Source organism: Sceloporus occidentalis, unplaced genomic scaffold (assembly GCF_023333645.1).
Source record: "Sceloporus occidentalis isolate IW3139 unplaced genomic scaffold, rSceOcc1.0.p SCAF_4, whole genome shotgun sequence".
Taxonomy (NCBI): Eukaryota; Metazoa; Chordata; class Lepidosauria; order Squamata; family Phrynosomatidae; genus Sceloporus; species Sceloporus occidentalis.
In genome coordinates this window covers 78,523,144-78,549,650 of record NW_028316984.1, presented here as the reverse complement: position 1 = coordinate 78,549,650, position 26,507 = coordinate 78,523,144, and the positions used below count along the sequence as shown (strand labels likewise).

Genomic DNA, 26,507 nt, shown 5'->3' with positions numbered 1-26,507 from the left:
GTGTGTGTGTGTGTGTGTGTGTATGGGAGTTGCAGGATAACAGAAATTGACAAGTGAAACTGGTTCAGTGAAGAGATTGAACATAGGAAACAGTCTCATACTAAGTCAAACTGGCCGTGTGTGTCTTATCATTAATACTGACTGGTGATGTTCACAGGGTTTTAACTGGATTTTTCTCTAGATCTACCTGGAGATGATGGGAATTATACCTAGGATCTTCTGCAAAACAGGTGCTCTTTACCATATATACTACTCTGAAGGTAAAGGTTTCCCCTTTGACAAGATTGTTTAGGCATGTCCAACTACAGGGGGCAGTGCTCATCTCCATTACTAAGCCAATGGAGCCAGCATTGTCAAAGATGACTCTGTGGTCATGTGGTCAGCATGACTGCATGGAACGCTGTTATCTTCCCACCAAAGTGGTACCTATTTATCTACTTGCACTTTTACATGTTTTCGAACTGCTAGGCTGGCAGAAGCTGGGACTATGATGGGAGCTCACTCCATCATGCAGCTCTATACTACTCTGAGTATATATTACTTTGGGGTCATTCTCACTGGCAGAATAATGTGGGTTGTGATTCGGCTCCACTCCATGTTTGTACTCGATTTCAAAAGATCCCTCGTTCTCACTATAAAAGGGGATCTTTTTTTATGCCAGTTGATTTGGTTTTTATTTTTTCGTCCCCATTTAGTTTGTACTACTTCAAGCCGGCGATGGGGGAAGCCGGTGATGGAGCACAAGCCAGCGGGGGAGAGCCAAGGCCAGCAGGGATAGCGAGGAGGCCACTGGGGGCAAAGCCAAGGCCAGCAGGGACTGCAAGGTGGCTGGCAGGGGGAAAGCCAATGCCGGCGGAGACAGCAAGGAGGCCAGCAGGGGGAAAGCCAAGGCCAGTGGAGACGAGGCTGGCAAGAGGAGAGAGCCAAAGCCGGTGGGGACAGTGAGTAGGCCGGTGGGGGGAGAGAGCCAAGGTCAGCGGGCACAGAGGCAAGGTTGGCGGACCCAGGAGGAGAAGGACAGGGGACACATTTTTTAAAAAAAAGCAACAAACCAAAAAGGCAGCATTCCTCTGCCATTTGCCCCTCCCCTCAGAATGAATCGATTCTGATCTGGTGTTCCCACTTATTAGACACGCATTAGAATCGATTCTTCAAAAAAAAAAACTGCCAAAAATGTGCTATCAGAAAACGCCAGGTTTTTTCCTTTTGCCCCGCTTTATCACAATAGGCTTCAATAGAATAAGGATCAAAATCGATTCCCAGTGTGAACGAAAGTCATATAACCCAATTTGCAATTCGCTTTAAATTGTAGAGGGAATGACCACTTTGCTGTGTAGTAATTCACTCTGAGTGATTCATGGTTTCATGACTACATTTCAAGTCTATCCTCTTCTGCAATAATATAGAACAAGACTTAAGATTAATTGATTAATCTTAATCATCAAGTTCAAATGCAGCATTTTGTCCTTTCATCTATGGGATGTCTTAGATCAATTCAGGATAGGCAAACCCCAACTTGTAAGGAGGAAAAGGAAAATATTTAAGATAAATCTAGAATTCCATGGTATACTTTATTTTTTCATACTGGGTTCTTCTTAACAAGCAGCAGAGTTGTTCTATTCCAGTCTAAATGGACAGGAAAAGGGAAGAAACCTCCTCACTCAGCTCCCTCTTTAAAGGAGAGGAGTTAATTTCATGGTGAATGATTCTGTGGCTGTTGGGAGTGGCTTAGCAGAGCAGCCTAGACATCTGACTGGCAGCCAAAGGGGGCAGGCCAGTAGTTGAGGGACGGGCAGTTCCTTAGCATTACTTGTCATAGAAGCCTCTTCCCTTTCTTGCTTTAGGATGTGGTTTTCCAGTTGCAATGACAGCATGTAATTCCTATGGTCAGGAGCAGACTGTCTTTATTTGGTTTTGGGTCCTGGAATCAGGTACAAGGGGCATATGTTTTCTCTGCAGTCACAGCAAAGTGACCACTGGATGCTGCCCATTTGGTTTTATTTTCTTAATCATGAATATAAATATTTTCAAGGCCTGGGAAGCTGAGGAGTCCACAAGGGACCAAATGATAAAATGTGCACTAGAAAAAAATTGAGGCTGCGACAACTGAGTGGAACGAAACTCAGGGCAGGGAGATAACTCTACTTGACTTGGGACAGGGGCATATACACAGTAAAGAGATGTGGGTTTAGGAAGGTGGCTAATAGCATAGCCATGCACAAATCTGTGACCATATGAACAAAACATAGCCTAAAAGCCTTCTACTGTGGCAGCCTACTTTGCTGCTTATGCAATCGTAAAGTAGACAGCACAGATATATCCTCGTGAACTGTTGCTAGGCTTAGATGGTGGAGTCAGGTAGTCAAATGTTCTCCATATCTATAATACCTGTAAATACCTATAAAGAGTCGGGATAAAAACAGCAAAACAAAACAAGCATCAGCAAAGCATTTGATTTATTTTCTCTCTCATCATCAAAAGTATGTGTACTTTGGCACCAATATATCTTAGGATGTCTGTGTGGAGAAGTACAAATAAAACAGCAGATCCTACCAGCTGGATGGACAGGAGAAATGTAATTGGCAAAGACTGAGGCCTGAGAACTAGACATTTAGAGTATGACAAATAAACTCTAAATCTCAGATAAATTATACTTTCTATGGATCTTTTTGGATCAGCCCAGTCTATCTTCATTTCTTTGCAAAATACTTTGTGAAGAACAGTTCAGAAATAGTGCAAAAAAGAGAGGAAATATGTGCTGGGTAAAGGGGGATTGAAGAGCCCTGGGGACTGTGCGACTACAGAGCAGGCCAACACAACCCTATTCTGTGCTGAATTTTGATAGGCATTCTCCAAACATTTTTGAATTTCTTTTTCTTCCACCAAGAAACATAAAAAGGAAGCTGGGATACAGAATTGCTGGCAGATGTCTGTGTAGTGCATATGTAGAAGACAGTGCACTGAGAAGCCATCTCTTGTAGCCAAAGTCTTTATTATACACATTAACAAGGCAGGAATTGATTCTGTCAATGAGATAAGCATAGGTAATCCAATTAACTGCTACCTTAGGGATGCCTCCCATTGTCCATGCTCTACCCATTTTCTTCCCCTTGCTTATTACTTCATTTATCACCTTCAAACCTCTTGGGTAGCATCTATGCAGAAAGGGAAACAGTAAGCAGAGATAGAGCAAGAGATAGCTGTGGGGAAGGCTGGGACACTCCTCACCCATCCTTTAAAAAAAACCAACAGTAAAATGAAAACATTGGCACAGCTGTGCAGTGAAGTGAGATGTGTTGCTCTCTTACAGATGCTCCACGAAGGTGGAACAATATCCTCTCGCTGTGAAATGGGTCACCTGCATCAGCTAAACAACCCCTTTGCCTTCTTCTTTTTGCCCTTAACAATGGGCAATTGAGCCTTCTGGGTCTGGGAAGACTGTGCCTAGAAAAAGAAGACAGAACCAGCTAATCAATCACATGATACAGCAAGAGGAGGAAGCCAAGACAATTATGGTCACAAAGGCTGTCACAGGCATCTTCACTTTATATATTTGACCATCCAGACACAGAGTTTGTAGTGGCTTTCTGGCATGTGAACAGCAGCCAGAAGGAACGAGAGGTGTGCATTAATGCTGGTCAGAGAGTAGAGAAGTTTTCCATGTGTCTAAAATTGGATGAACCTGGTGAACTATGAACATCCATGAATGGTCACCCACTCAGACAACAAGGCAGTTTCCTATTCAGACACCTAGTCTTCCAATTATAAAGGACTATTGTAAGAATATGGAGAAGTATGGTTTGACTTGGTCTAGACTGGGATGGAGACCATGTGGCCCTCTATATGTTATATATATTACAACTGTCATCATCCCTAACTGGCCATGCTGACTGGGTTTGATGAGTACTAGAGTCTAACAGCATTTTGAGGGCCACAGAGGACCACCATGTTTCTAATAATAATAATAATAATTATTATTATTATTATTTGTACAGTATTCTGCTTTTTCACAAGGAATCAAAGCAGATTCCAACAGTATAAATAAAACATCAAACAATTAAAAATTATAATTTAAAAAAACCCAAAAACCCATGTCATTCTTTTGTTTGCTTTTTGCAAAATAAAAAATAAAATAAAAATCAAAGGTGTCACTAATTACCATTCTTTTTCATACATTAAGTAGAAACTATATATGATGAACATGTTCTACTACTGGATCTGATTCCTAGTCATAGTTCATTACTGCTGCTATTGCCAATCAAAAAGATTTACTTAATTATGCAAGATATGTGCAACTGATTCCCATATATCACAAGAATATATACATTTCCTCAAGGAAGCTCTGCTATGGAAGAGAAAGGATGTCCCATTTTTCTAGCAATCAAAAATGCAGTGTACTGTCACTAGGAAAAATGTAATTCTCTCTGCCTGTCACTGCAATCTGGAATGCTGTCTGGAATGTGGTTATATGAATGTCACATGTGCCTATTGCCTAGTACCTCTACTGACAATGCTACTGACAAACCACTCCATTCCCCCACCTACAAATGCCAATCCCATTTTATGAGCTTTTAAAAATGCGTTATGTGCTGGCAAGGTCAACTCTCACGTGAGCTCCTCCCACCTTGTGACCTTGCTGGTTTACAGAGAACTGGAACACTGCAAGCCTGAGATTGGGGGGGGGGGGGGGGGGACGGGACGCACACCACTCCAGTAAAACGGGGCTGAATCCATCATTTCCCCTTCTTAACAATTTCCCCTTGTTCTGAAAAGTCCCTTCTGCTCTCTTCAATTTTTGTCCCATCTCCTTTTCCCTAAAAGGGCCTCCTCCATGCTCTTTCCCCGAAGCCAGGGGCAGGAAAACTGAAGCCCACAAGCCACAAGTGATTTTCAAGATCCTTTTTGCTTGGGCCCTCTTGCCCTCCCCTCATTGCCAGATTTTTTTTTTAAAAAAAATGTCCTCAAATACCACCCAGGGTAGTGGTTTAATAAATAATAATGATAATGATAATGATAATTTATTTATTTATTTATTTATTCCCCACTCTTCAGCCAAAAGGCTATCGGAGCAGCTTACAAACTGAAAAGGCCCTCAGCTCCACAAACTGGCCCAAGTTGCTCTGAAGAAAACAGAAGTAAAATCCAGACGTCGATTTCTAGTTACTTCTGGGAGCATTTCTGGATGAAAATGCAGCGCTGCAGAGAAAACCATCCCTGCCCACCAGTGCTTTAATCTAGCTCCTCTTCTTTATTTTGCCCCAAAGAAAATAAGTATTTTGTAATACCTATCCTAAGCCACACTGCCATCTTTGGGCACATCCAGGGTGGAGACTGCAAGTTCATTCAACTGGGTTGCTAGCTGGAATACCTATGGGATCACTGTTAGGTGAAGGAGGTTGCACATTCAAAAATTCCTCTCTAAGGGTTCCCCTCACCTGGACGGCCCCATGCTCAGACCTCAGTACTCCCTATCAGAAACCAGGAGATGAGAAAGACCTCCTTCTATGACTCTGGACAGCCACTGCCAGTCAGAGTGGACAAGACCGGGTTAGATGAACCAATAGTCTGATTTGATATAAGAAAGCTTTCTATATCCCAATACGTTACTGGTGCTTTTGGCTGCCAACCAGCTCTCATTTACTCCATCTTCACTAGAAACTGGCTCAAATCAGGAACAGGGAAAATGTGCCCTTTAGATATGGTCATCATATGGCAGTTCCCATAAGCCTAGCCAGCACAGTCAGTAGTGACAGATGATGGAAGTTGCAATTCAATGACACTTTGTTTTTATATATATAAATAATTTTGCCAAGTCTTTCTGTTGTGAGCTAAACAACTAAACTTATAACCCCCTAAGGACTATGTCAGTCAACAGCCCCTGCCACACAGTGGTAAAGAGCAACACATAACATTCCTATGTATTTAACTCTCCCATGGTTCATATTTGCCTTCCTCTTTCATTTCCAAGGCTGCAGGATAAACACTGCTTGAGATAAATTTGTGGGCTTGATGCACCTTCTAACCACTCTTCCAGCCATGTCGATTGTGGTGTTCAGATCACTGTGCACCAGAGCTTTGGCATCACTAGGGGGTGCAGATGGCACCAGGTGACACTCTAAGGGGGTGACACTATTGATATTCAAACACCTACCTTTGGGCAGAAACTGACTGTGGCATTAATCTGCTTCCCTTTAAAATGCTTTAAGTGATGGTGGGAGTGGGGTGAAGCTCAGTGAGAGGAGAAAGGAGAGGCCTCAGATTTTTAAAAATTAAAATTTCAATTTTCAAAATTTGAAATCTTAATTTTTTTAAATTAATTTTTAATTTTAAAATTTTCTTTGAAAACATCACATTTTAACCATATCTTCACGATATGTGCGTGTGTGTGTGTGTAAATTCATTAGGTTGTGCATATGTTATTGTATTTGAAGGTAGAATTTTAATTTTGCTAGTTGTTTACGTCACAACTATTAGCATTACATTCAGTAGTATGTGCAAATTACGATTTATGAGTAACAGTGCAAAAAAGCATTACTAAGGATTCTGTGTGGTGTGGTATGGGAGGAGGTCAGTGGGGGGAGGGGGTAAAACCAGGGTGACAGCAACCCTGGTGACGCCACTTCAGTAGAGAGGACAACAGCTAATAGAGTCATCGAATCACAGAATCATAGTTGGAAGGGGCCTCATGGGCCATTGAGTCCAGCTTCCTGCTCAATGCAGGATCTCCAACTAAAGCTGAGCTGAAAACCATATTGTTTAGGGAAGCGTTCTCAAGGAATTTGTGATTGTTATCTGGCTGTCTGACAATATTTGATGTGATGTGATTTGTTTGATATTTGATGTTTTTAATCTGTTTTTTTTCCTTTCTATATGGTAATTTTATCTATTCCTCTTTTAATTGTTATTATCTTAGAATGTACGCCTTGGGCAGGCTTTTATTTACTCCTAATTTTACCGACTTTGTACAGCGCTGTGTATAATTACAGCGCTATAGAAATAAAGTTTAATAAAAATAATAATAATAATAAAGCATCCCCAGCACGTAGCTCTTTGAAGACATTCAACCCCACAATCTCTCTAGGCAACCTACTCTTCTGCAAACTCCCTGTTTCTATCCTCTGAGGCAGCTGAGAACAGCCTTGCTGTGACAACCCTTGAGATATTTAAAGAGTCCAAATCATGTCACTCCTCAGTCTTCTCTTCATTAAGCTGTACATGAACAGCTCCTTTAACCTTTCCTCATATGTTTTGTTCTCCATACCGCTTAACATCCTTGCTGTCCTTCTCTGAACCTGCTCTAACTTGTCAATATCATTCTAAAAATGAGATGTCCAGAACTGACACAGTATTCCAGATGAGGCCTGACCAGTGCAGAATATATCAGGACTATTAGTTCCCTCGACTTGAAAACTATGCTTCTATTCATGCAGGCTAAAATAGCATTCATCTTCTTTGCTGCAGCATCACACTGCTGGCTCATTTTCAATTTACATTCAACAATAATCCCAAGGTCCTTTTCATATATAGTACTGCAGAGCCATGTTACCCCCTATACCTGTGTATTTGATTTCTATGGCCTAAATAAAGAATTTTGCATTTGTCTTTATTGAATTTCATTTTATTAATTTCTACCCAATATTCTAGTTTATCTAGGTCCTTATACTTGATAAACTAGAAAATTGGGCAGAAATTAATAAAAGCGAATTCAATAGAGACAAATGTAAAATTCTGCATTCTACATTTAATTCCATAAAAATCAAATACACAGCTATAGGTTGGAAGAAACAAGGCTCAGCAGTACTACATGTGAAAAGGACCTTGGGATTATTGTGGATCATAGATGCTTCGTGATCTCTGGCAGAATTCCTGTATGTCACAAATATAATAGTTACCCCCAACCAAACCTCCATCAAACTATTCACACAGGTGTGTTCTGGGCCTCCCTCACCACTGTGTCTTGGGCACTCTGTGCAGTCACTGGCTGGGACACTGTTTTCTCCTCTTCGGCTGGTAAATCAACAGCCTTTTGGGCAAGGTCCTGGGAAGTAGGATGTTCAAGGGTCTCAGAATCTCCAGATGCTGTAAAGGATAAAAGAAAGAATCCAGTACAAACATGTAGATTCCTGTATAGGAGGTAGAATACAGTCAAGGGAGAAAAATCAAACAAATATGTGTACAAAAATAGACATCCTCCCTCTTGCTCTCTCTCTCTCTCTCTCTGTGTGTGTGTGTGTGTGTGTGTGTGTGTGTGTGTGTGTGTTAAGAGAGAGAATGATGGCCAATTCAAGTCCCTAGAGATCAATGCTCCAGGAAGAGCAGGAGCGACCCAAGTAGGGAATTTGGACGTCTCAAGAGGCTACGTCTCCTGGGCTCATGCAGTTCCAATTGCAAATAACACACAGATCTACCCACATTCCAGTTTTAAAGGAAACTCATCCATATCCTGATGGACTATTTTCTATTTTTTGCTCTTATATATCTGTTCTACATGTGCACTTTCATAATTCCATTCCAACCTATTTCACATTAATCTACACTTTTAAAAAGGGAAAAAATGTGTAAAAATTTACATAGAATTTTTATGTATTTTTATCATAAAGTATGATTTTATAATAATGCATTTGGTGGTGAAATATGCCTTTTACAAGAATTTTGGTACATTTTTAAAGCTAAAAACTGCATCACAAAATTCAGAGACGAGTGGATTTGGAGGAATAACTGCATCCCAAGCAGCATATTCATTTACGAGGTGTGAATCAGGATGGTTCACTTCACAGTGTGTGCACCAAACAAAATCCTCAAGCATCCATAATTCTGACCCTGGACCACTTTCACAAATAGAACATTTCAAAATGAAAACAGCTGGCAGTAGTTAAGCCATATGTAAATATCGGATATATTAGATAAAGGAATGTTCAACAGGAAATGCAAAAATGGGCATATTTTCCTTATTTATTTAAATGTAGAGCATTTTTATATCAAATTTCACAATGCTATGAAATTTAATATATCAACAATAAAGATAACAAACAAAGAATTAAACAAAAAGGAGGGAGTAGACATAGCAGAAATCACTTGCCAAAAACCTTTCTGAAAAATAACTGTTTACTAGCTTCCAAAAAGGACAACAAGAAGCAAAGTGTTCAGGCCTCTCTCTGAACAGTTCAAGAGCAGTGGAGCTGCAAATGAAAAGCCACTGATCCTTGTGAGGATCTCACCTGCTAGGAAAGACAGGAGAAGGTAAGAGGCATTCCCTGAGACAAAACACAGTACTCTAAATTGTGAATGATAACAAATTAGTAGCCAGTACAGATGGTTCAAAACAGATAATGTATAGCAATATGTGTCCACCAGCCAGCAGGCAGTTGTATTATTCATTAGCTGAAACATCTGAATGGTCTTCAAGGGCCAAATGGAATATGTTATGATAGCCACACATACAATGATTTGTGCATGGAGTATGCAGATTAAGGGATAAGGAGAAACAACAGAGAAGAGCAGAACATGGGAGGTATCAAGATGTTGTCTCACTCTTTTGTGGATAGACTTCATTTTTGGATGTATACGAACTGAATAACCAAGACAGAGAGGCGAGGGACATGGGATAGCTTTTCTGGAGTAGTCCAAAATCATTTGGGCTTCCTCTCTCACTTTTTTGGTCTTTTGCCATCTATACAAGGGGGATGATGGGACAGTGGACACACTCTACACATCCTTCACCTCCTCACCTTCTCGGTGCCGTTTGCAAGTTGTTCTGGCCTGCTCTCGGGTCACTGCTATGTAGAGCTCCTTTAAGTTGGAAGTAAATAGCTGTCCCTCTCCCAGGTGGCACGCTTGGGGCAAAATCTGTGAAACAAAAGAAGACTCCTGAACAGACCCTTAGGTAGGAACTACAAACCAGAAGACAATTCATTTTACTTGCAGCCCACAGGATATATGTTAACAACAATATCTACATTAAGAACAGTTTTTCAGTGACTTTTCAGCAGTACCGAAGAGTCAATGTCAAGCAGAGAATGTGGTTCAATGGTACAGCAACAATTGTGCACGAAGAAGATCCTAGGGGTAATCCCTGAGAAGATACAGCTGTATCCAAAGAAAAGGAATCCAAGTCGTATGTGACTGAAAGTCCCACTTCAACCTGAGACAGAAAGTGGCTGCCAGACTCAGAACAGACAATGCTGGGCTAGGTGAATAAATAGTGGGAAATGAATGTCCTATCTACATTTATGGAATGACTCTTTCCTCTAAAAGAATCACTGCTGAAAATATCTCCCTCAGTCTGGAAGGGAAAGCTTTCACTAGACCCCCATGGAGCCTCCTCCTTCTAGTACATGAGTTAATGGGAGAAATAAATGTCCAGCTTTTCCAGTTCCAAAAAGGGGATGTATAATGTTGAAGGCTTTCATGGCCGGCATCCATACTTTTTGTGGTTTTTTCAGGTTATGTGGCCATGTTCTAGAGAATCCTCAGATGCCAGCCCCAGATGCTGGTGAAATGTCAGGAAGAAACTCTTCTAGAACACGGCCACATAGCCTGATAAACCCACAAAAAACTAGGGACGTATAAACTTTGGAACCCAAGCTCCCAGTTACTACAAATACAGACATACATTCACATTTTGTGAAAGTACTTTTTTTTTACTACAATTCGAATTAAGGATTTAGGAAGATGTAATAAAGAAGTAACTTTTCCAGGCTCTTATACAGACATACCCTGGCATCCACTAGAAAGTAATGTGAGGTAGTGTTCTCTTTCTCACCTCTGCCCTAATACATAATAAAAGGCTAGTGGAGGCTACTCTGTTGTGCACCAGCACAGGGAGAGGGTATGAGCCCAGAGCCTTGCCTGCTCCTGCTTGCATTTCAAAGGTTTCCAGAGATAATGCCGCTGCCACTGTGCCTGCTCCACACCCAAACAGTCGGGAGAACAAAGTGTAACAGATAACGGGGCAGTTCCTCTCTCGAGTGCTCACCCACTGAGGTGCTCAAGGCCGGAGTCCAAAGGCATTGCCTGTCCCCTACTCCTCCCACTCCAGACGGCATGAGGGCACAAGGAATACTGGGGACAAAAGCAACAGAGGAAGGCAAGTTGCAGGAAGAGGTAGGATGAGTGAGAGGAGGCTGTTATCCTGGTCCGGCTATAATCCACAACAGCCCCCCAGTTTCTTCCAAAATCATGTGAGACTCCAGTTTCTCTCTGGCTTGAAACATACGCTTTATGTTTAGTACCGTCATCACTCCAATCTAGCTTTGAACTGGCTACACAGAGGGCAGTGAGTCTTCAAGGCTTCAGGCAGTGATTTTCCCTAGTTCTGCTGCCTCCCAAACCAGAAATGTCAAGGACTGAACCTGGATTTTTTTGCAAACCAAAGCATAGGCCCTGTCACTGAGCTATGAACCCACTTCCTATATTTGTAATGTATATGTGGAAACATAAGATCCACAGAAGATTTAAATAAGTGAGGATGAGCTAGGAGCCTATAATCTGAACAGTGTTATTATGTTAGAGCAGGCCAGGGATGGGAAGTGAGTAAAATCACAGGTTGGAGCCAATCTGATCTCATGAATTTTTCTTGGGTAGGTGGGAGTCAAGTTATGAGTATTTTCCTTTAGCCAACATACTTCCTTGAGGGAGATCACCAGTGGGATTTTGCCCGTAGACCCCTACACTACAACTCAACTTTCTGTGACATGAAGCTGCCGCCACATGTGCCATTCTTGCTGGGATGCAAGTGTGACCATTCCTCCTTCAGTATTACATAGGAATAAGCACACATGTGCCTACTGTGAATTCAAAGTCTCTGCCAGTACAGTATAGCTAGAACAAATCCTGTAAATGCTACGAGTTATGCATCACTGTTCCACATCAGAAATAGCAGAGGACAGGAAAATACATATCAAATCAAGCTATTCTGATAGCAAAAAGGATGTTCTGAAGAGGTCAGTGGGATGGGACTCACACAAGAGTAAACAGTGAAGGAGAATTGAGATTGAATTTGGGAGTATTACAAGATGTGATCCTATAACAAATGGAAGCCATTCCAACATATAAAGGCTGGTCAGTCTGGGAGATGATATTAACTATGCAGCTAAGGTACTTATGTAACTAAATAGTGCATGCATTATTCCAACCCCATTTTATATTTGTTCTCCTTTATAACATTCAATTGGATGGCAAATGGATAAGGATCATGGGTGCCTACTGGCAACTGCCCATAACATGGTTAGCAATGAGTGACAACCACTTGCTGTGCTATTTCATTTTGCTTCTCCCCCAGCTCCAGAAATTTGCACAGCCCTTTGCTGTTCCCATAAACTCCATGAAGCCCTTTAAACAACAAAAATAAAAGTGCTGAATAAAGTAGTATCCACACTACTTTCTGGAATACAGACCTACTATTCTTTGAAACTTTCCCTTTTCTTTTTTTCCTTCTTTCAAAATTGCACAGGAAGACACAAATGTCCCCTGTTAACAGCAAAAACATGAGGACAGCTCATCTTGTAATCAAACTGCCCCACTTCACCCATTATATTGGAACAGGATACTATGGATCTGTCCTTCAACTGAAAAGAATCAAGAATAAAATGTGGCCTCTTTCCCACCATCCCAGTATTTGGAAAGGACCACAGGATCTTCAGCAATTTTTCATCTTTATGGCCATAAAGGATAGAAGTACTGTTGCTGTTTTAAATCAAAAGTTCTGAACAATTAAATGGATGAATTGCAAATCACAGTGACAGTATGATCTCATCTCATCTATCCATGGGACATGAACAGCCTTGGTAGGTAACCTACACTGAGGGTTGGACAGAGGGAATAAGACCCTATTGGCATTTGATACTATCAACCATGGTCTCCTTCTGGGTAGTCTGGCTGATATGGGACATAGATGCATTGCTTTGCAGAGGTTCCAGTCTGTCCCGAAATGGCTTGGGCCCAGGGTACTTAGAGGACCGCCTCTCTCCATACAATCCGCCCCACATACTTAGATCAACAGGGCAGCAACTGCTAAGAGTTCCAGGGGCGAGATTAGTCACTACCACCAGGAGGGCCTTTTCCACCTCAGCCCCCACCCTCTGGAACTCGCTGCCCGTCGAGCTCCGCTCGGCTACCTCCCTGGCCCAATTTAAGAAGGGGTTGAAAACACTCTTTTTTGAGCAGGCCTACCCCTGACCCCTCCCTCCTGAATGCCCTCCTCCCCCCTCCGCCAGCATCGGTGAGCTGGCATGAGTTTTTTAGTGTTTTTAATGGAATGTTTTAATTGTATTATTGTTTCTACTTTTGTATGTATTTATATTTTGTTGGAAACCGCCTTGATATTTGAAAGGCGGTATATAAATAAAGCATTATTATTATTATTATTATTATTATTATTATTGGCTGAATGTTCCCAGAGGGTGGTGCTGGGGGACTGTTGTTCAGCCTTTTGGCTGTGGGGTTCCATGGGGTCAATATTGTCCCCTATGGTTTTAATACCTGCATGAAACAACTGGACAGGGTCATCTGGTGCTTTGGGGTTAGGTGTGATCAGTATACCAGTGATACCTAGATCTATTTCTCTTTTACAACTGATGCCAAGGAAGCTGTGGTAGTATTCAAATTGTTGTCTGGATGCAGTTAAATACTGGATGTGGGTGAATAAACTGAGGTTTAATCCAGACAAAATGGAAGTGCTGCTGGTCAGTAGGAAAACTAACTTGGGCCTGTTCTGCATGGGGTTGCTCTCCCTCTGAAAGATCAGGCTCATAGCTTAGGAGGGGGGGAGAGTGCTCTTGGACCCAGCACTGCTTCTGGAAAACCAGGCTGCTATAGTGGCCAGGAGTGCCTTTGCCCAGTTTCAGCTGGTCTGCTGCATTATTTCTTGAGGAGGGCAGATCTGGCCACAGTGGTTCATGTGTTAATTACATCTCAGTTAAACACTGTAATACTGTTTATGTGGGGCAGTCCTTGAAAAATGTTTGGAAACTGCAGCTACTGCAAAATGGTGTCAGGTGTGCATTTTAGAGACCATATAACACTGATCCTACAAGAACTACACTGGCTTCCAGTTTGCTCCCAAGCTCAATTCAAGGTGCTGGTGTTGACCTACAAAACCCTAAATGACTTGGATACTGAAAGACCACCTCCTCCCATATGATCCTGCAAGAAATTTTTGATCTTCAGAGGAGGTTGTGTATCCCAGCACCTTGTTAAGTTAGGTTAGTAGGTACACATAACAGGGCTTTCCCTGTAGCAGAGCCTTCATTGGCTGGGCCCATCTTTTTAAAGTTTCTGGTACTGCTGTTCTGCATGGCACTCAGTGTATGAAATTGCTGTTTTAATTGTTTAACTGTTTCAAAACTGGATTCTAGGATTTTTCACAGACTGCATTTAGAATTTTAAAAATAGTATTTTAATCTGTTTTAAAAATAGTTTTTGTGTGTGTTTTTGGGCTATGTGGCCATGTTCTAGAAGAGTTTGTTTCTGATGTTTCATCAGCATCTGCGGCTGGCATCTCTGAAGATGCCAGCCACAAATGCTGGTGAAACGTCAGAAACGAACTCTTTTTGAATATGGCAACATAGCCTGAAAAAAACCCCACAAAAACTATAGATACTGGCCATGAAAGCCTTCAACTTCACATTGTTTTAAAAATGTTATTATCTTTGTATTGTTTAAACTCGATCTAGAAGCACACAATGAGGACCATAATACAAACTATCACATCTTTCTCATGCACAGTAGATCAAGGCTCTTATATTCTAACCTTCATAAACTCTAAAAGGAGAAGGCAAATGCACTCATAGAATCATAGAGTTGGAAGAGACTGCAAGGGCCATCCCGTGCAACCCCCTGCCATGCAGGAAATCCAAATCAAAGCATCCCTGTCAGATGGCCATCCAGCCTCCGTTTGAAGACCTCCAAGGAGGGAGACTCCACTACACTCCGAGGAAGTGTTCCCCTATCGAACAGCCCTTACTGTCAGGAAGTTCCTCCTAATGTTGAGGTGAAATCTCTTTTCCTGCAGCTTACATCCATTGCTCCGGGTCCTAGTCTCTGGAGCAGCAGAAAACAAGCTTGTTCCCTCCTCAATATGACATCCCTTCAAATATTTAAACAGGGCTATCATATCACCTCTTAACCTTCTTTTCTCCAGGCTAAACGTACCCAGCTCCCTAAGGCGTTCCTCATAGGGCATGGCTTCCAGACCTTTCACCATTTTAGTCGCCCTCCTTTGGACACGCTCCAGTTTCTCAATGTCCTTTTTGAATTGTGGTGCCCAGAACTGGACACAATATTCCAGGTGGGGCCTGACCAGAGCAGAATATAGTGGCACTATTACTTCCCTTGATCTAGACACTATACTTCTACTGATGCAGCCTAAAATCGCATTGGCCCTGTTAGCTGCCGCATTGCACTGTTGACTCATGTTCAACTTGTGGTCCACTTGGACTCCTAGATCCCTTTCACATGTTGTCTCCTTAAGCCAGGTCTCCCCCATCCTATATCTGTGCATTTCATTTTTCCGCCCTAAGTGCAGTACCTTACATTTCTCCCTGTTGAAGTTCATTTTGTTAGCTGTGGCCCAGCTTTCTAGTCTATTCAGGTCATTTTTAATTTTGATCCTGTCCTCTGGAGTATTAGCTATTCCTCCTAATTTGATGTCATCTGCAAATTTGATAAGTATGCCCCCAATTCTGTCATCCAAGTCATTGATAAAGATGTTGAACAGTACTGGCCCCAGGACAGAGCCCTGTGGGACCCCACTGGTCACTTCTCTCCAGGATGAAAAGGAGCCATTGTTGAGCACCCTTTGGGTTCGTCCCTTCAACCAATTACAAATCCATGTAACAGTTGCCTTGTCTAGCCCACATTTTACAAGCTTGTTTGCTTGACCACACATCTTCCATTACAGAAAACAACAGGAAAGTAAGGGCTTTCTGGGGCTTGAGTAATTGTGAATGCCCACTATATCCACTAGCTGCATCTTCACCCTATAGCATATGACTTGATCTACTTGCTTGAGTCAGCTAGATTGATCTGTGCCCCTGCAAATAACTTTTCCTGCACTGTACATACAGTACTCTTTTCTTGCAGCACACTTAATTGCATTTGTTGATCTGTGTGCAGGGAAAAAGAAGTAGGCGGATTTGCTTTTGAGCAGGAGCCTGGATTAGATAACCCTTTGGCCCTTGGTGGATACTGTACAGGAAGTACCAGATGCATAGAGGCTTGGCTTATAGCTCTCTCGTGTATCCAGGCCAAACTGAATTGTAAAACTGGCAGGTGATTGAACCCCAAAGGTAGGGCAGGAACAGCCAATAGGCAGCTGGAAGTACCAGATCAAAGGCAAAGACACAGTCATAACTCAGGGAAAAGTAAACAGCAGGGGACCGGCACAGAACAAAAACAGTGTACCCAGGGCAGGCACCGTGGCAGGTCAATCCTGCCTTTCCTTGCTTTCCCTGTCTAGTCAACCCTGCCCACTCCTCCCCAAGTCATACTGGCAGAAAATAGGGCAGTGGCAAAGCCCAGGGCATGGCGACCCCCACTGCTTTCTCTGAGCTACTGCCAGAAGCTGAGCTCTGGGCTTTACAAAATATCCAGATTTTTCTAAGAGAAGCCATGCCTCTTCACCCAGAGTTAAGATATGCCCAGAGCTGAGATATCCTCACCCCACAAACCACTTGAGATTGCATGTTCCATAACAAAAGAGGATGGGCATAGTCTCTTCACCCAGCACTCTAACTACATCCATACAGGATGGGGGCAAAAAGGATCCTCCATACATTTCCTGTGCTGAAGAAGAAAGAAGTAGGAAAGTATATTGTCATACCCACAGAGGATATTAATACAGCCAAGAAGAACTGGGGGTCATCAGTATGCCTCTATGGAGCAGAAGCTTGGCTAGGGCTAGGCAACATGGAATAATATCACCCTGCCTGAGGAAACTCTGGTGCCACCTGGTGTTGACATTGCTTCCAATTTGTTTATATTTGAGCATCTCAAGGTCTGACTTTCATTAGGTAACAGATCAAATATGTCTTTATGGACAAAGCAGAATAGAGACTCCAGCTGGGAAATGGGCGACCCTTTGCTTGAACTACCCATCTACAGGATTCATGCCATGCAAGCATTCGCTGTTTTCAAATGAAGTCTTCCATCAGTGTGTATATTAACTGGGGGTGGGGAATTTTGGGAACCTCACACCTCTTCTAGTCAGCCTGATTCATGAATGTTGCTTTTTCACTTAGTACTTAAGCACTGTCTACATAGAACAGGGGAGTACCAAGTGATATCCGCATTTCAGTACATTTATTCATGAGTGGTACCATCTTACATCAGTCTTTCCCATGCAAATTGTTCAGTTTGTGCAATAGTTATGGAGAGCAGCAATCTGTTGGTGGCAGCTGGGTTTCTACTTTAGGAAGAAGCAGCTAATCCCTTAATTCAAGAATGGGCACTTTAAGGCCCTTCAAAAATGGCTGGACTGTAGTTTCCACACTTTTTTTTTTTTTGGGGGGGGGTTAGGACTAATGGGAATTGCAACCTAACATTATCTGAAGGACTACAAGTTGCCCACATCACCTTACATTTCCAATGAAATGGCCCAGATATACAGAACCAGGCTTAAATGTGTCACATGCAGCCATTTTAAGTGCAGAAATTGTTAAGTTAACATCTTAGAGCAAATTTATTATAAAAATTTGTTATAAAAATAGTACCAAACAAACAAACCCTCAAGGTAGCAAATGAAAGAAACAAAAGCTGAAAAATTGTTCAAAATCACAGGCCAGAATCTTCTGGGTGTGTTATGAATGCCTACATTCCCCTGTGGAAGTGGTTGGACATTTTTATCCAATGGGGAATGACCACCTTCAGTTTAACATCAAGGAAGTGGAGCTGTTCATGCTGATGTCCACTGCATTGTCCATCTGGCTAAATAATGTTGTCCTTTATCACCAGGATTGTATTACATAAACAACAAACAACACTGGATAAATATTCTGCATGCAGATTAATTCCATACAATAATTTATGATGTAGCATCTCACCCATAAATTCTGCTTGGCTAAAGCTGCCACATCAGGTCAGCTCACATTATGTTATTATGTCTCACTCCACATGATAGCAAAAGAGGGAGACATTTTCAAAGTAGCTAGAATTCAAAATGAAAGATGCGTATCGGGTTTCCAAAAATGTGGGCATTGTTTACAAACAATAATTTAAAAAGTCTCAATCAGCTCTGGATTTCTGCTACCACATTACTGCCTAAAACAAAGTACTGAAGAACTCTTCAGTGTTTTTATGAAACTTTTATGAAACTACATGCATTATCAAACTGCATTAGAAATCAGATAGTCTTCCTCAACCTGATGCCCCCCAGATGTGTTGTACTCCAAGGCTCAGAATCCCCAGATAGCATAGCCATTGGTTCAAAATTTTCTCAAGCAGCACAAATCTTCCCCTCATGTTCTTGCTCATTCCTCTCATGAAAGGAAATTTGAGTCCACATATACCCTGCCCAAATCCAGTGGAGTAGCTTCTACACATGGTGACCACAGGCACTGAAGAAGCTTGGAGACTACAGATTAAAAAAAATATTCCAAAGAGAACAAATAACTTGTCTAGTGAAATATCCATGAAGGGAATTAATGGAGAAGGTGGCCAAGTAATAGCACATGACATTCCTTTGCCCACGAGCTATTGCTTAGAGGTGTGTGTGTGTGTGTGTGGTAGTTGTCCCTAGATGAAACCAGCATTAGATGCTGCATCCAGCAGAGCATGACGGCTAGAAAGTGCTGCCCGCATACAAATTAAGTGGGGGTACAATGTTGCCCATGTTATGACTACCTAACAACAAGGCCAAGCATGTATCTGATGCCAGTAGCTCAAGGTTGAAGACGGGAGAAGCACTATAAGGCTTGACTACACGTCAGCCAGAAGCTCCATGATCTGCAGGGCACTGGGGCAGAGATTCTGAGCCTCTAGTCCCCCAGTGAAAAAGGCAGAACTGAAGTTTACAAGGGAAAAGGGAAACTACTGCTCAATCCATTCTGCAGTTGGAAGAGAGGACACACTTTGCCAGTGATCTGCTTGCTGGGGAAATATTTTAAAAAATGATTATGAGGGTTTCCCTGTCCTCTTGGAGAAAAGTATGCTACCTCTCAGAAGTGGTTTAGGTCCAAGGGGTGGAGGAGACTAGACTGTGTATAAACCAATATCCTTCTATATGTGCCTGACCAAGGATTGAGTTCTGCTAGGGGCCCCTTTGATTTCTGCTTATCTCCTTGACCAGAGTCACTAGAATTCAAGCCTGCCTGAGAAACACTGCATCTGACCCCCAAAGCCCTCCACACCAATCTCAGCTGCATGTGCCAAAGAATAAGATGTTGAGTGGCACTCAATCCCTTTCCTATTATAACATTGGCTCCAAATGCACTACCTAACACTCAAAAGTAGAATCTAAAGCTGAGCTCCACTGCAGCTCAAGCCTCAGCTGTACTTAGGGACAGAAAGAAATAGCAGGTCACATATACAGAAGGAAAGGTAGAGTTGCAAAAGGAAAGAGTCCGCATCTTCTGCAAAAGCTTAAACAGTGGGAGAAGACCAGGATGGCAGGCTCAAAGAATGAAACAGGCCTTCTTAAAAAGTGTAGAGATGCAGACTTGCCCAGGACAAATAGGGTTATCTCCAGCCCCCAAGCCAAGCATCCAGCCAACTGCTGGTTATCATCAGCATAAAGAAAGAAGACTATTCCTTTTTTGTTTTCTTGATTCCTAGTTCTGGAAGTCAATGGAACAATTTTAAATGACTTTGTGTGATTGTTGCTGGGTTTTTTTTTGTTTGTTTGTTTTCGGTAAAAACTTCCTGATGTAAAAGATGGACTATTACTACAAAGGTGGGCAACTTATGGACCTTGACTATTCTCATTTAATTGTTTTTGTGTATCTTCGTCATTTTCCACTTATAATGACCCTAAGGTGAATCTATCATAGGGTTTTCTTGGACTTATTTGTTCAGAAAAGATTTGCCATTGCCTTCCTCTGAGACTGAGAGTGTGATTTGCCCAAGGTTAGGCAGTATGTTTCCATGGCTAAGTGGGGATTAGAATCCTAGTCTCCAGAGTCATAGCTATCAAATGGGGAAAAGGAAAGGGAGGAAAAGGAATGCTCCCAACATAATTGTGCGATTATGCCAAAGATGTTCAGACATCAGGCTCATCCAGTACTTGTCCCATGCACACACTTGAATGCTCCTGCAACTTCTCATTCAAGGGGAACTGCCGTGAATAGCTTGCCCGTGGTGCAAATGAAGCACAATTGTAAAGGTATGTAAATTTCATTTGCGCTATTGGGGAAGCAATCTGGGACCTTTACCCAGATTGCATTTCAGTACAGGCAATTCGTTCTCATTGCTATGATTGGTTTTGTAGTGGATTTCAGTCTTCTTCAGAGGTGTAGGGCACACTTTTGTTTTCACTGGATAAAAATAATGTTGTGAACTATATAAATGTTATTTTATTCTGTTCAGGAGGGTAACATGGTTTTCAGACATGGGTAGTAATGCCAAAACAGCACATGTGCAAAACATTCAATAACAACGTAATAATGACATACCCATGGATGCATGCAAAATGTAACAGTGTTTTACTTCATTTTTAAGTCAGCATTACAGAGCAATTGTGCAGCAGTGCAAAAATACAGATTGCTATAGTGCTATTTTTCTGTTATCTTCCAGTAGCACAATTATTGTGAAATTGGCCCTGGTGTGATAATCTCCATAGTCAAGCCATTACACCACACTGCCATCCTCATTTAGTCTTATGCCTAATTTTAAAAGTCCTTTGTAACGAATCAGTTCAGGCTACTGCTAAATTGAGCTGTCCTTTACCCAGCAGGCTGGTATGTGGAAAGGAAGAAGCAGAAAGAGAGAAATTGGTGGAACTGTCCACTTTTGGCTCTGGTCCTGACCACTGTTAGGTTTAATCCTGCTGGCCTGTGGTCTGTAATAGGTTACCCCAAAGTGCGTGTCCTCATCAGAAAAAAGGTGCTTGCCTCTCCCTGATGAAGGCCCATGACCATATCTTCCTTTCCATTTTAGAGCTTAAAACTGAACTATGCCTAGGCATTATTACTACATCAGGAAGGACCAACTTTCAATGGTCCAGGGGCCAAATTTTCATGCACAAGACTAACCCCAGGCCACATGATTCCATGAAAGACAGGTAAGTTTTTAAAGAAATTAAAGATGGAATTGACCAACTTTGGGTGTGGAGAGTTTGTCCTGTTTTAAAGTTTAAAAAATGCTGCTCATTAAAATGTCCATTTTCATTTTGAAAAACGAACATGTGGAGGGGCACTGGGGGCTAACTGCCACAAAAATGCATTGGAAGGGGCCACATATGGCCCATGATTCTCAGTTTGCCCACCTCTGTGCTCTAGAAACATTATGTATAGCAGGAATGCCCCCTAAAAAGCAAGCCTCCTAAACCCTTGAGGAAGACCAGTCTGAGTCCTATGGGCAAAGCACATTACCATTTAATCAAAAGAGGTACCTTTCAGAAATGAAAAATGTAGACACACAGAGATGGCAGAGAAAATAACCATAAAGGCTTGGACACTAGCATACCTTCCTAAAAATAATGATGGAAACTTTGCATCCTTATTCAGTGTATCAGCACTGGCCAATTAGAAAAGGGCAACTCCTCCATTAAAAAAAAAGGCAAAAACAAAAATAAAAACCAACAAACTAGACTAATCAAAACATTTCAAATCCGCACACCTTTAATGTATTTGGAAGCTCTTGTGCTAGTGCCAGTGAGCTAATGTAGAGGTGCTAAAAGTAGCTTTGAGTTGCACAGTTACCTGTGCTATGTATGGCACAGTGGTGAAGATGGAATGGAGTTGTGATGTTGTGGAATCAGTCCAACAGTGTGGCACAGTGGTTAGAGATCCAGGTTCAAATTTCTCCTCAGTCATGAAGCTTACTCATTGATCTTGAGCCAGTCAGTTCTTCGTTAAATACACAACTATAGTTCTTTGGTATTACTTTAACAACCATGGCTACATCTCTCCAGTATAACCTACTGTACCTCATGGGGTTGTTGTAAGGATAATGAGGAGAAGGAGCCATGTATTCCATACTAATCTCCTTGGAGGAGACATGTGAGACACATGTGAATAAATAAACATTTAAAATAAATATCATGGCACTAGCAGGAAAACAGGGGCTTTACAACAAAGCTGCAGTGTGAGTGAAGGCTGAAGTGTAGATCTCCTCAAAACCTGAAGTGAGGGCAAGAATTGGGGGTCTGCGCAGAACATGGGTACTGACATGAGACAGAGCAGGCGGTGATAGATATAAATCAGGTATTTTCTTTTTCTGAGGGTGAGAAACAAAGGCATCAATTAATTTGGGAAATAATACACTTTTGTAGGAGGAAATTATTTGTTGAGTGAGTTTTAATGCTCAAACCCTACCTCTGCTTGTTATTCCATTAATATTTTCTCTAAACTGGTCTTTCAAACATCTGATATTTATCAATCACTGGTTTTAATGGTTTGATTTGTTTTAGGCAACTATTTCAAATTAATTCATAGTTCACTTTATTTTTAGTAATTCTGTTAGCTACTTTGAATATTTCTTTGTTTGTGAAAAGGCAAGATAAAAATGTAATTTTAAATTTAAAAAAAAAGAGAGACTGAGGCAACCCACTTGTCTCAATTACCTTATTAATTTCCCCTTTGTAAAATGGATATCATGTATTAGACAATTTTGGTTCAAAAGGAGTGGTTTGGTGCTCAGACGCCACCTCTCTCTTCTACTCCATTTATTGTACTTCTTCCAGAAGTTATAAATGACAATTCCCATCAGCTGCAGCCATCATGGCCACTGATCAGGGATGATACAAAGAGGAGGAGGAGAGAGGAGGAAGCCCACAGTCCTGTTCCAGTAATTTCCTAAGACTTTTCAGTATGGACACTGACGGAACCACGGCAGTCACCTGCAACACTTGTGGGATGTTTGTCTTCTTGCCTACAGAAGTGGAGAACTTCACATGCCCCAAGGGCAAGTTGGTAGCCCTCTTGGAAGAGAAAGTGGAGCAGTTGGAGTCCAGAGTAGCTACACTTCAGCATATTAGGGACCAGGAGGATTTCCTGGACACAACAGAACTAACAATCCTGGACGAGTACCACGCAGAGGAAGTTGCTGGAGCGGAGGAGGTCACTTCACCTACACAGGAGGCAGACAGCTGGAGGAAAGTCACACAGAGAAGTAGGCCAAGAAGGGATTGTTCGGGGAGTTTGCAGCTAGACAATCGATTCGAAGCTCTTTCCCTTATCAAGGAGGATGAAGAAGAGCAGCATGGACAGACTTCAGGGACAGAGCAGGCAAGCCTGAGAGTCCCACTCAAGGGAACAGCCGCTGCTAAACCTCGGAGGAGGCGTGTGGTCGTAGTGGGGGACTCCTTGCTGAGGGGTACAGAAGCAGTGATTTGTAGGCCTGACAAGATGTCTTGTGAGGTGTGTTGTCTCCCAGGGGCAAAGATCCGTGATGTGACAGAGAGGCTGACAAGACTGGTCAAGCCTACTGACCAATACCCTTTCCTTTTGGTCCACGTGGGAACCAATGATACTGCAAGACACAGCCTGCAGAACATTAAAAGAGATTATGAGGTGCTTAGTAGAAAGCTGAAAGGAATGGATGCACAGGTTGTCATCTCGTCTCTTCTGCCAGTTGAAGGGCACAGTCCAGAAAGGGAGAGGAAAATAGCGGATGTGAACAACTGGTTTCGCAGATGGTGCTGCCGAGAATGATTTGGATTCTTCGATCATGGGCTGCGGTTCCATGAGGAAGGATTTCTTGCAACAGACTGGTTGCATCTCACGCCAGTTGGACGAAATGTTTTTGCCAACAGTCTCAAGAACTTGATCAGGAGGGCTTTAAACTGAGTTCCGTGGGGAAGGGAGACAATATTAAGGAAGGTGAATGGGCTGGAGAATATAGTCAAACTGATATAGAGGAAACAAGGCAAACAGTGCAAGGACCCAACAGTGGGAGGCAAAAAAATTTGCACAAGCAGCAAGTAAATGGGACCCATGGTCTGCGATGTCTCTACACTAATGCACAGAGCATGGGAAATAAGCAAGATGAACTCGAACTCCTAGTACAACAAAGCAAATATAATAGGCATCACTGAAACTTGGTGGGATGAGTCTCATGATTGGAATGTGGAAATAGAGGGGTATAACCTTTAAAAAGAAATAGGCCAAACAGGAAAGGAGGAGGAATAGCACTGTATGTCAGAGATATTTACACCAGTGAAGAGATCCAGGACATCAATCATGGAAGCCAGGTGGAGAGCATCTGGATAAAAATGAAAGGGCAGGGAAACAACAAGGATGTTACAGTGGGAGTCTACCACAGACCCTCAAGTCAGACTGAGGAATTGGATGATATCTTTCTAGAAGAGATGACCACACACTCAGAAAAGAGAGATGTAGTAGTGATGGGCGATTTCAACTATCCTGATATTTGCTGTAAGTCAAACTCAGCCAAATCCTCCAGGGCTAGCAAATTCCTCACTTGCCTGGAAGACAATTTCATGGTCCAAAAGGTGGAAGAGGCAACAAGGGGGTCAGCTATTTTAGATCTGATCCTAACCAACAAGGATGACTTGGTTAATGGGGTGCAAGTGGTGGGATCATTAGGTGGAAGCGACCATGTTCTCCTGGAGTTTGTTATACAGAGGAAAGGAGAAGCCAGGCAGAGTCAGACACGCATCCTATATTTTAGGAGAGTGGATTTCAGTAAACTTACAGAAGTATTGAGGGTGATCCTGTGGTCAGAAATCCTAAAAGATAAGGGAGTTCAGGATGGAGTTTCTCAAAAGGGAGATACTGAAGGCACAATTTCAAACAGTTCCAGTGAGAAAGAAAAACGTGAGGTGTCTCAAGAAACCAGGATGGATGACTAAGGAACTTTCAACCGAGCTAAGTTTGAAACGGAACATGTATAAGAAATGGAAAAAGGGGGAAATCACGAAAAAGGAATTCAAAGAAATAGCAGGCATGTGTAGGGGTAAAGTCAGAAAAGCTAAAGCGCAGAATGAACTCAGGCTTGCTAGAGAGGTTAAAAAGAATAAAAAGGGATTTTTTGGATATGTCCGCAGCAAAAGGAAGAAGAAGGAAACGGTAGGGCCACTGCGTGGAGAAGAAAGCAGAATGCTAACGGGGACAGAGAAAAGGCAGAATTACTCAACATCTTCTTTGCCTCAGTCTTCTGAGAAAAGGAAAAGGGTGCTCAATCTGAAGTTAAAGGAGCAGAGGACAGATTACGGGAATTTCAATACAGAATAAGTAAAGAGATAGTAGAGGAATACCTTGTTAATCTAAATGAATTTAACTCTCCAGAACTAGATGAACTACATCGAAGGGTACTAAAAGAACTGGCAAATGTAATATCAGAGCCATTGGCAATAATATTTGAAAACTCCTGGAAAACAGGAGAAATCCCAGCAGACTGGAGGAGGGCAAACGTTGTTCCCATCTTCAAAAAGGGGGAAAAAGGGGATCCCAACAATTATTGTCCAGTTAGTCTGACATCAATACCAGGAAAGATTCTAGAGCAGATCGTTAAACAGAGGGTTTGTGAACATCTAGAAGGTAATGCCATAATCAAAAAAAGTTAACATGGGTTTCAGAGAAAGAAGTCATGCCAGACAAATCTAATCTCTTTCTTTGATAAAATTACCAGCTTGGTAGATGAAGGGAATGCTGTGGATATAGTATATCTTGATTTCAGTAAGGCCTTTGACAAAGTTCCCCATGGCATTCTTGCAAACAAGCTTGTAAAATGTGGGCTAGACAAGGCAACTGTTAAGTGGATTTGTAACTGGTTGTCCGGACGAACCCAAAGGGTGCTCAACAATGGCACCTTTTCATCCTGGAGAGAAGTGACCAGTGGGGTCCCACAGGGCTCTGTCCTGGGCCCAGTACTGTTCAACATCTTTATCAATGACTTGGAGGACAAAATTGGGGGCATACTTATCAAATTTGCAGATGACACCAAATTAGGAGGAATAGCTAATACTCCAGAGGACAGAATCAACATTCAAAATGACCTGAATCGATTAGAAAGCTGGGCCAAAGCTAACAAAATGAAATTCAACACAGAGAAATGTAAGGTACTGCACTTAGGGCAGAAAAATAAAATGCACAGATATAGGATGGGGGCCACCTGGCTGAATGAAACTACATGTGAAAGGGATCTGGGAGTCCAAGTAGACCACAACTTGAACATGAGTGAACAGTGCGATGCGGCACCTAAAAAGGCCAATGCAATTTTAGGCTGCATCAATAAAAGTATAGTGTCTAGATCAAGGGAAGTAATAGTGCCACTATATTCTGCTCTGGTCAGGCCCCACCTGGAATATTGTGTCCAATTCTGGGCACCACAGTTTAAATAGGATGTTGAGAAACTGGAGCGTGTCCAAAGGAGAGCGACTAAAATGGTGAAAG

At 42.1% G+C, this 26,507-nt stretch overlaps 1 protein-coding gene across 3 annotated transcripts in view; it reads right to left on the bottom strand.

Moving 5' to 3' along the window:
* Positions 1-2,367: 2,367 nt before the first annotated feature.
* The window catches only part of LOC149314043 (non-homologous end-joining factor 1-like), a 164,224-nt gene continuing 140,084 nt past the window's right edge, over positions 2,368-26,507 (bottom strand). The window contains exons 5-7 of one of the 3 annotated variants that reach the window (XM_089523360.1): positions 9,729-9,846; positions 7,949-8,079; positions 2,371-3,444 (exon numbers count right to left, since the gene is read on the bottom strand). In XM_089523360.1, coding sequence (XP_089379486.1) covers positions 3,364-3,444; positions 7,949-8,079; positions 9,729-9,846 — 330 coding nt within the window. In that variant the 3' untranslated portion in view covers positions 2,371-3,363. Of the gene's footprint in view, positions 3,445-7,948; positions 8,080-9,728; positions 9,847-26,507 lie in introns of all 3 variants that reach the window. The other 2 variants (XM_089523358.1, XM_089523359.1) reach the window with 2 other exon arrangements.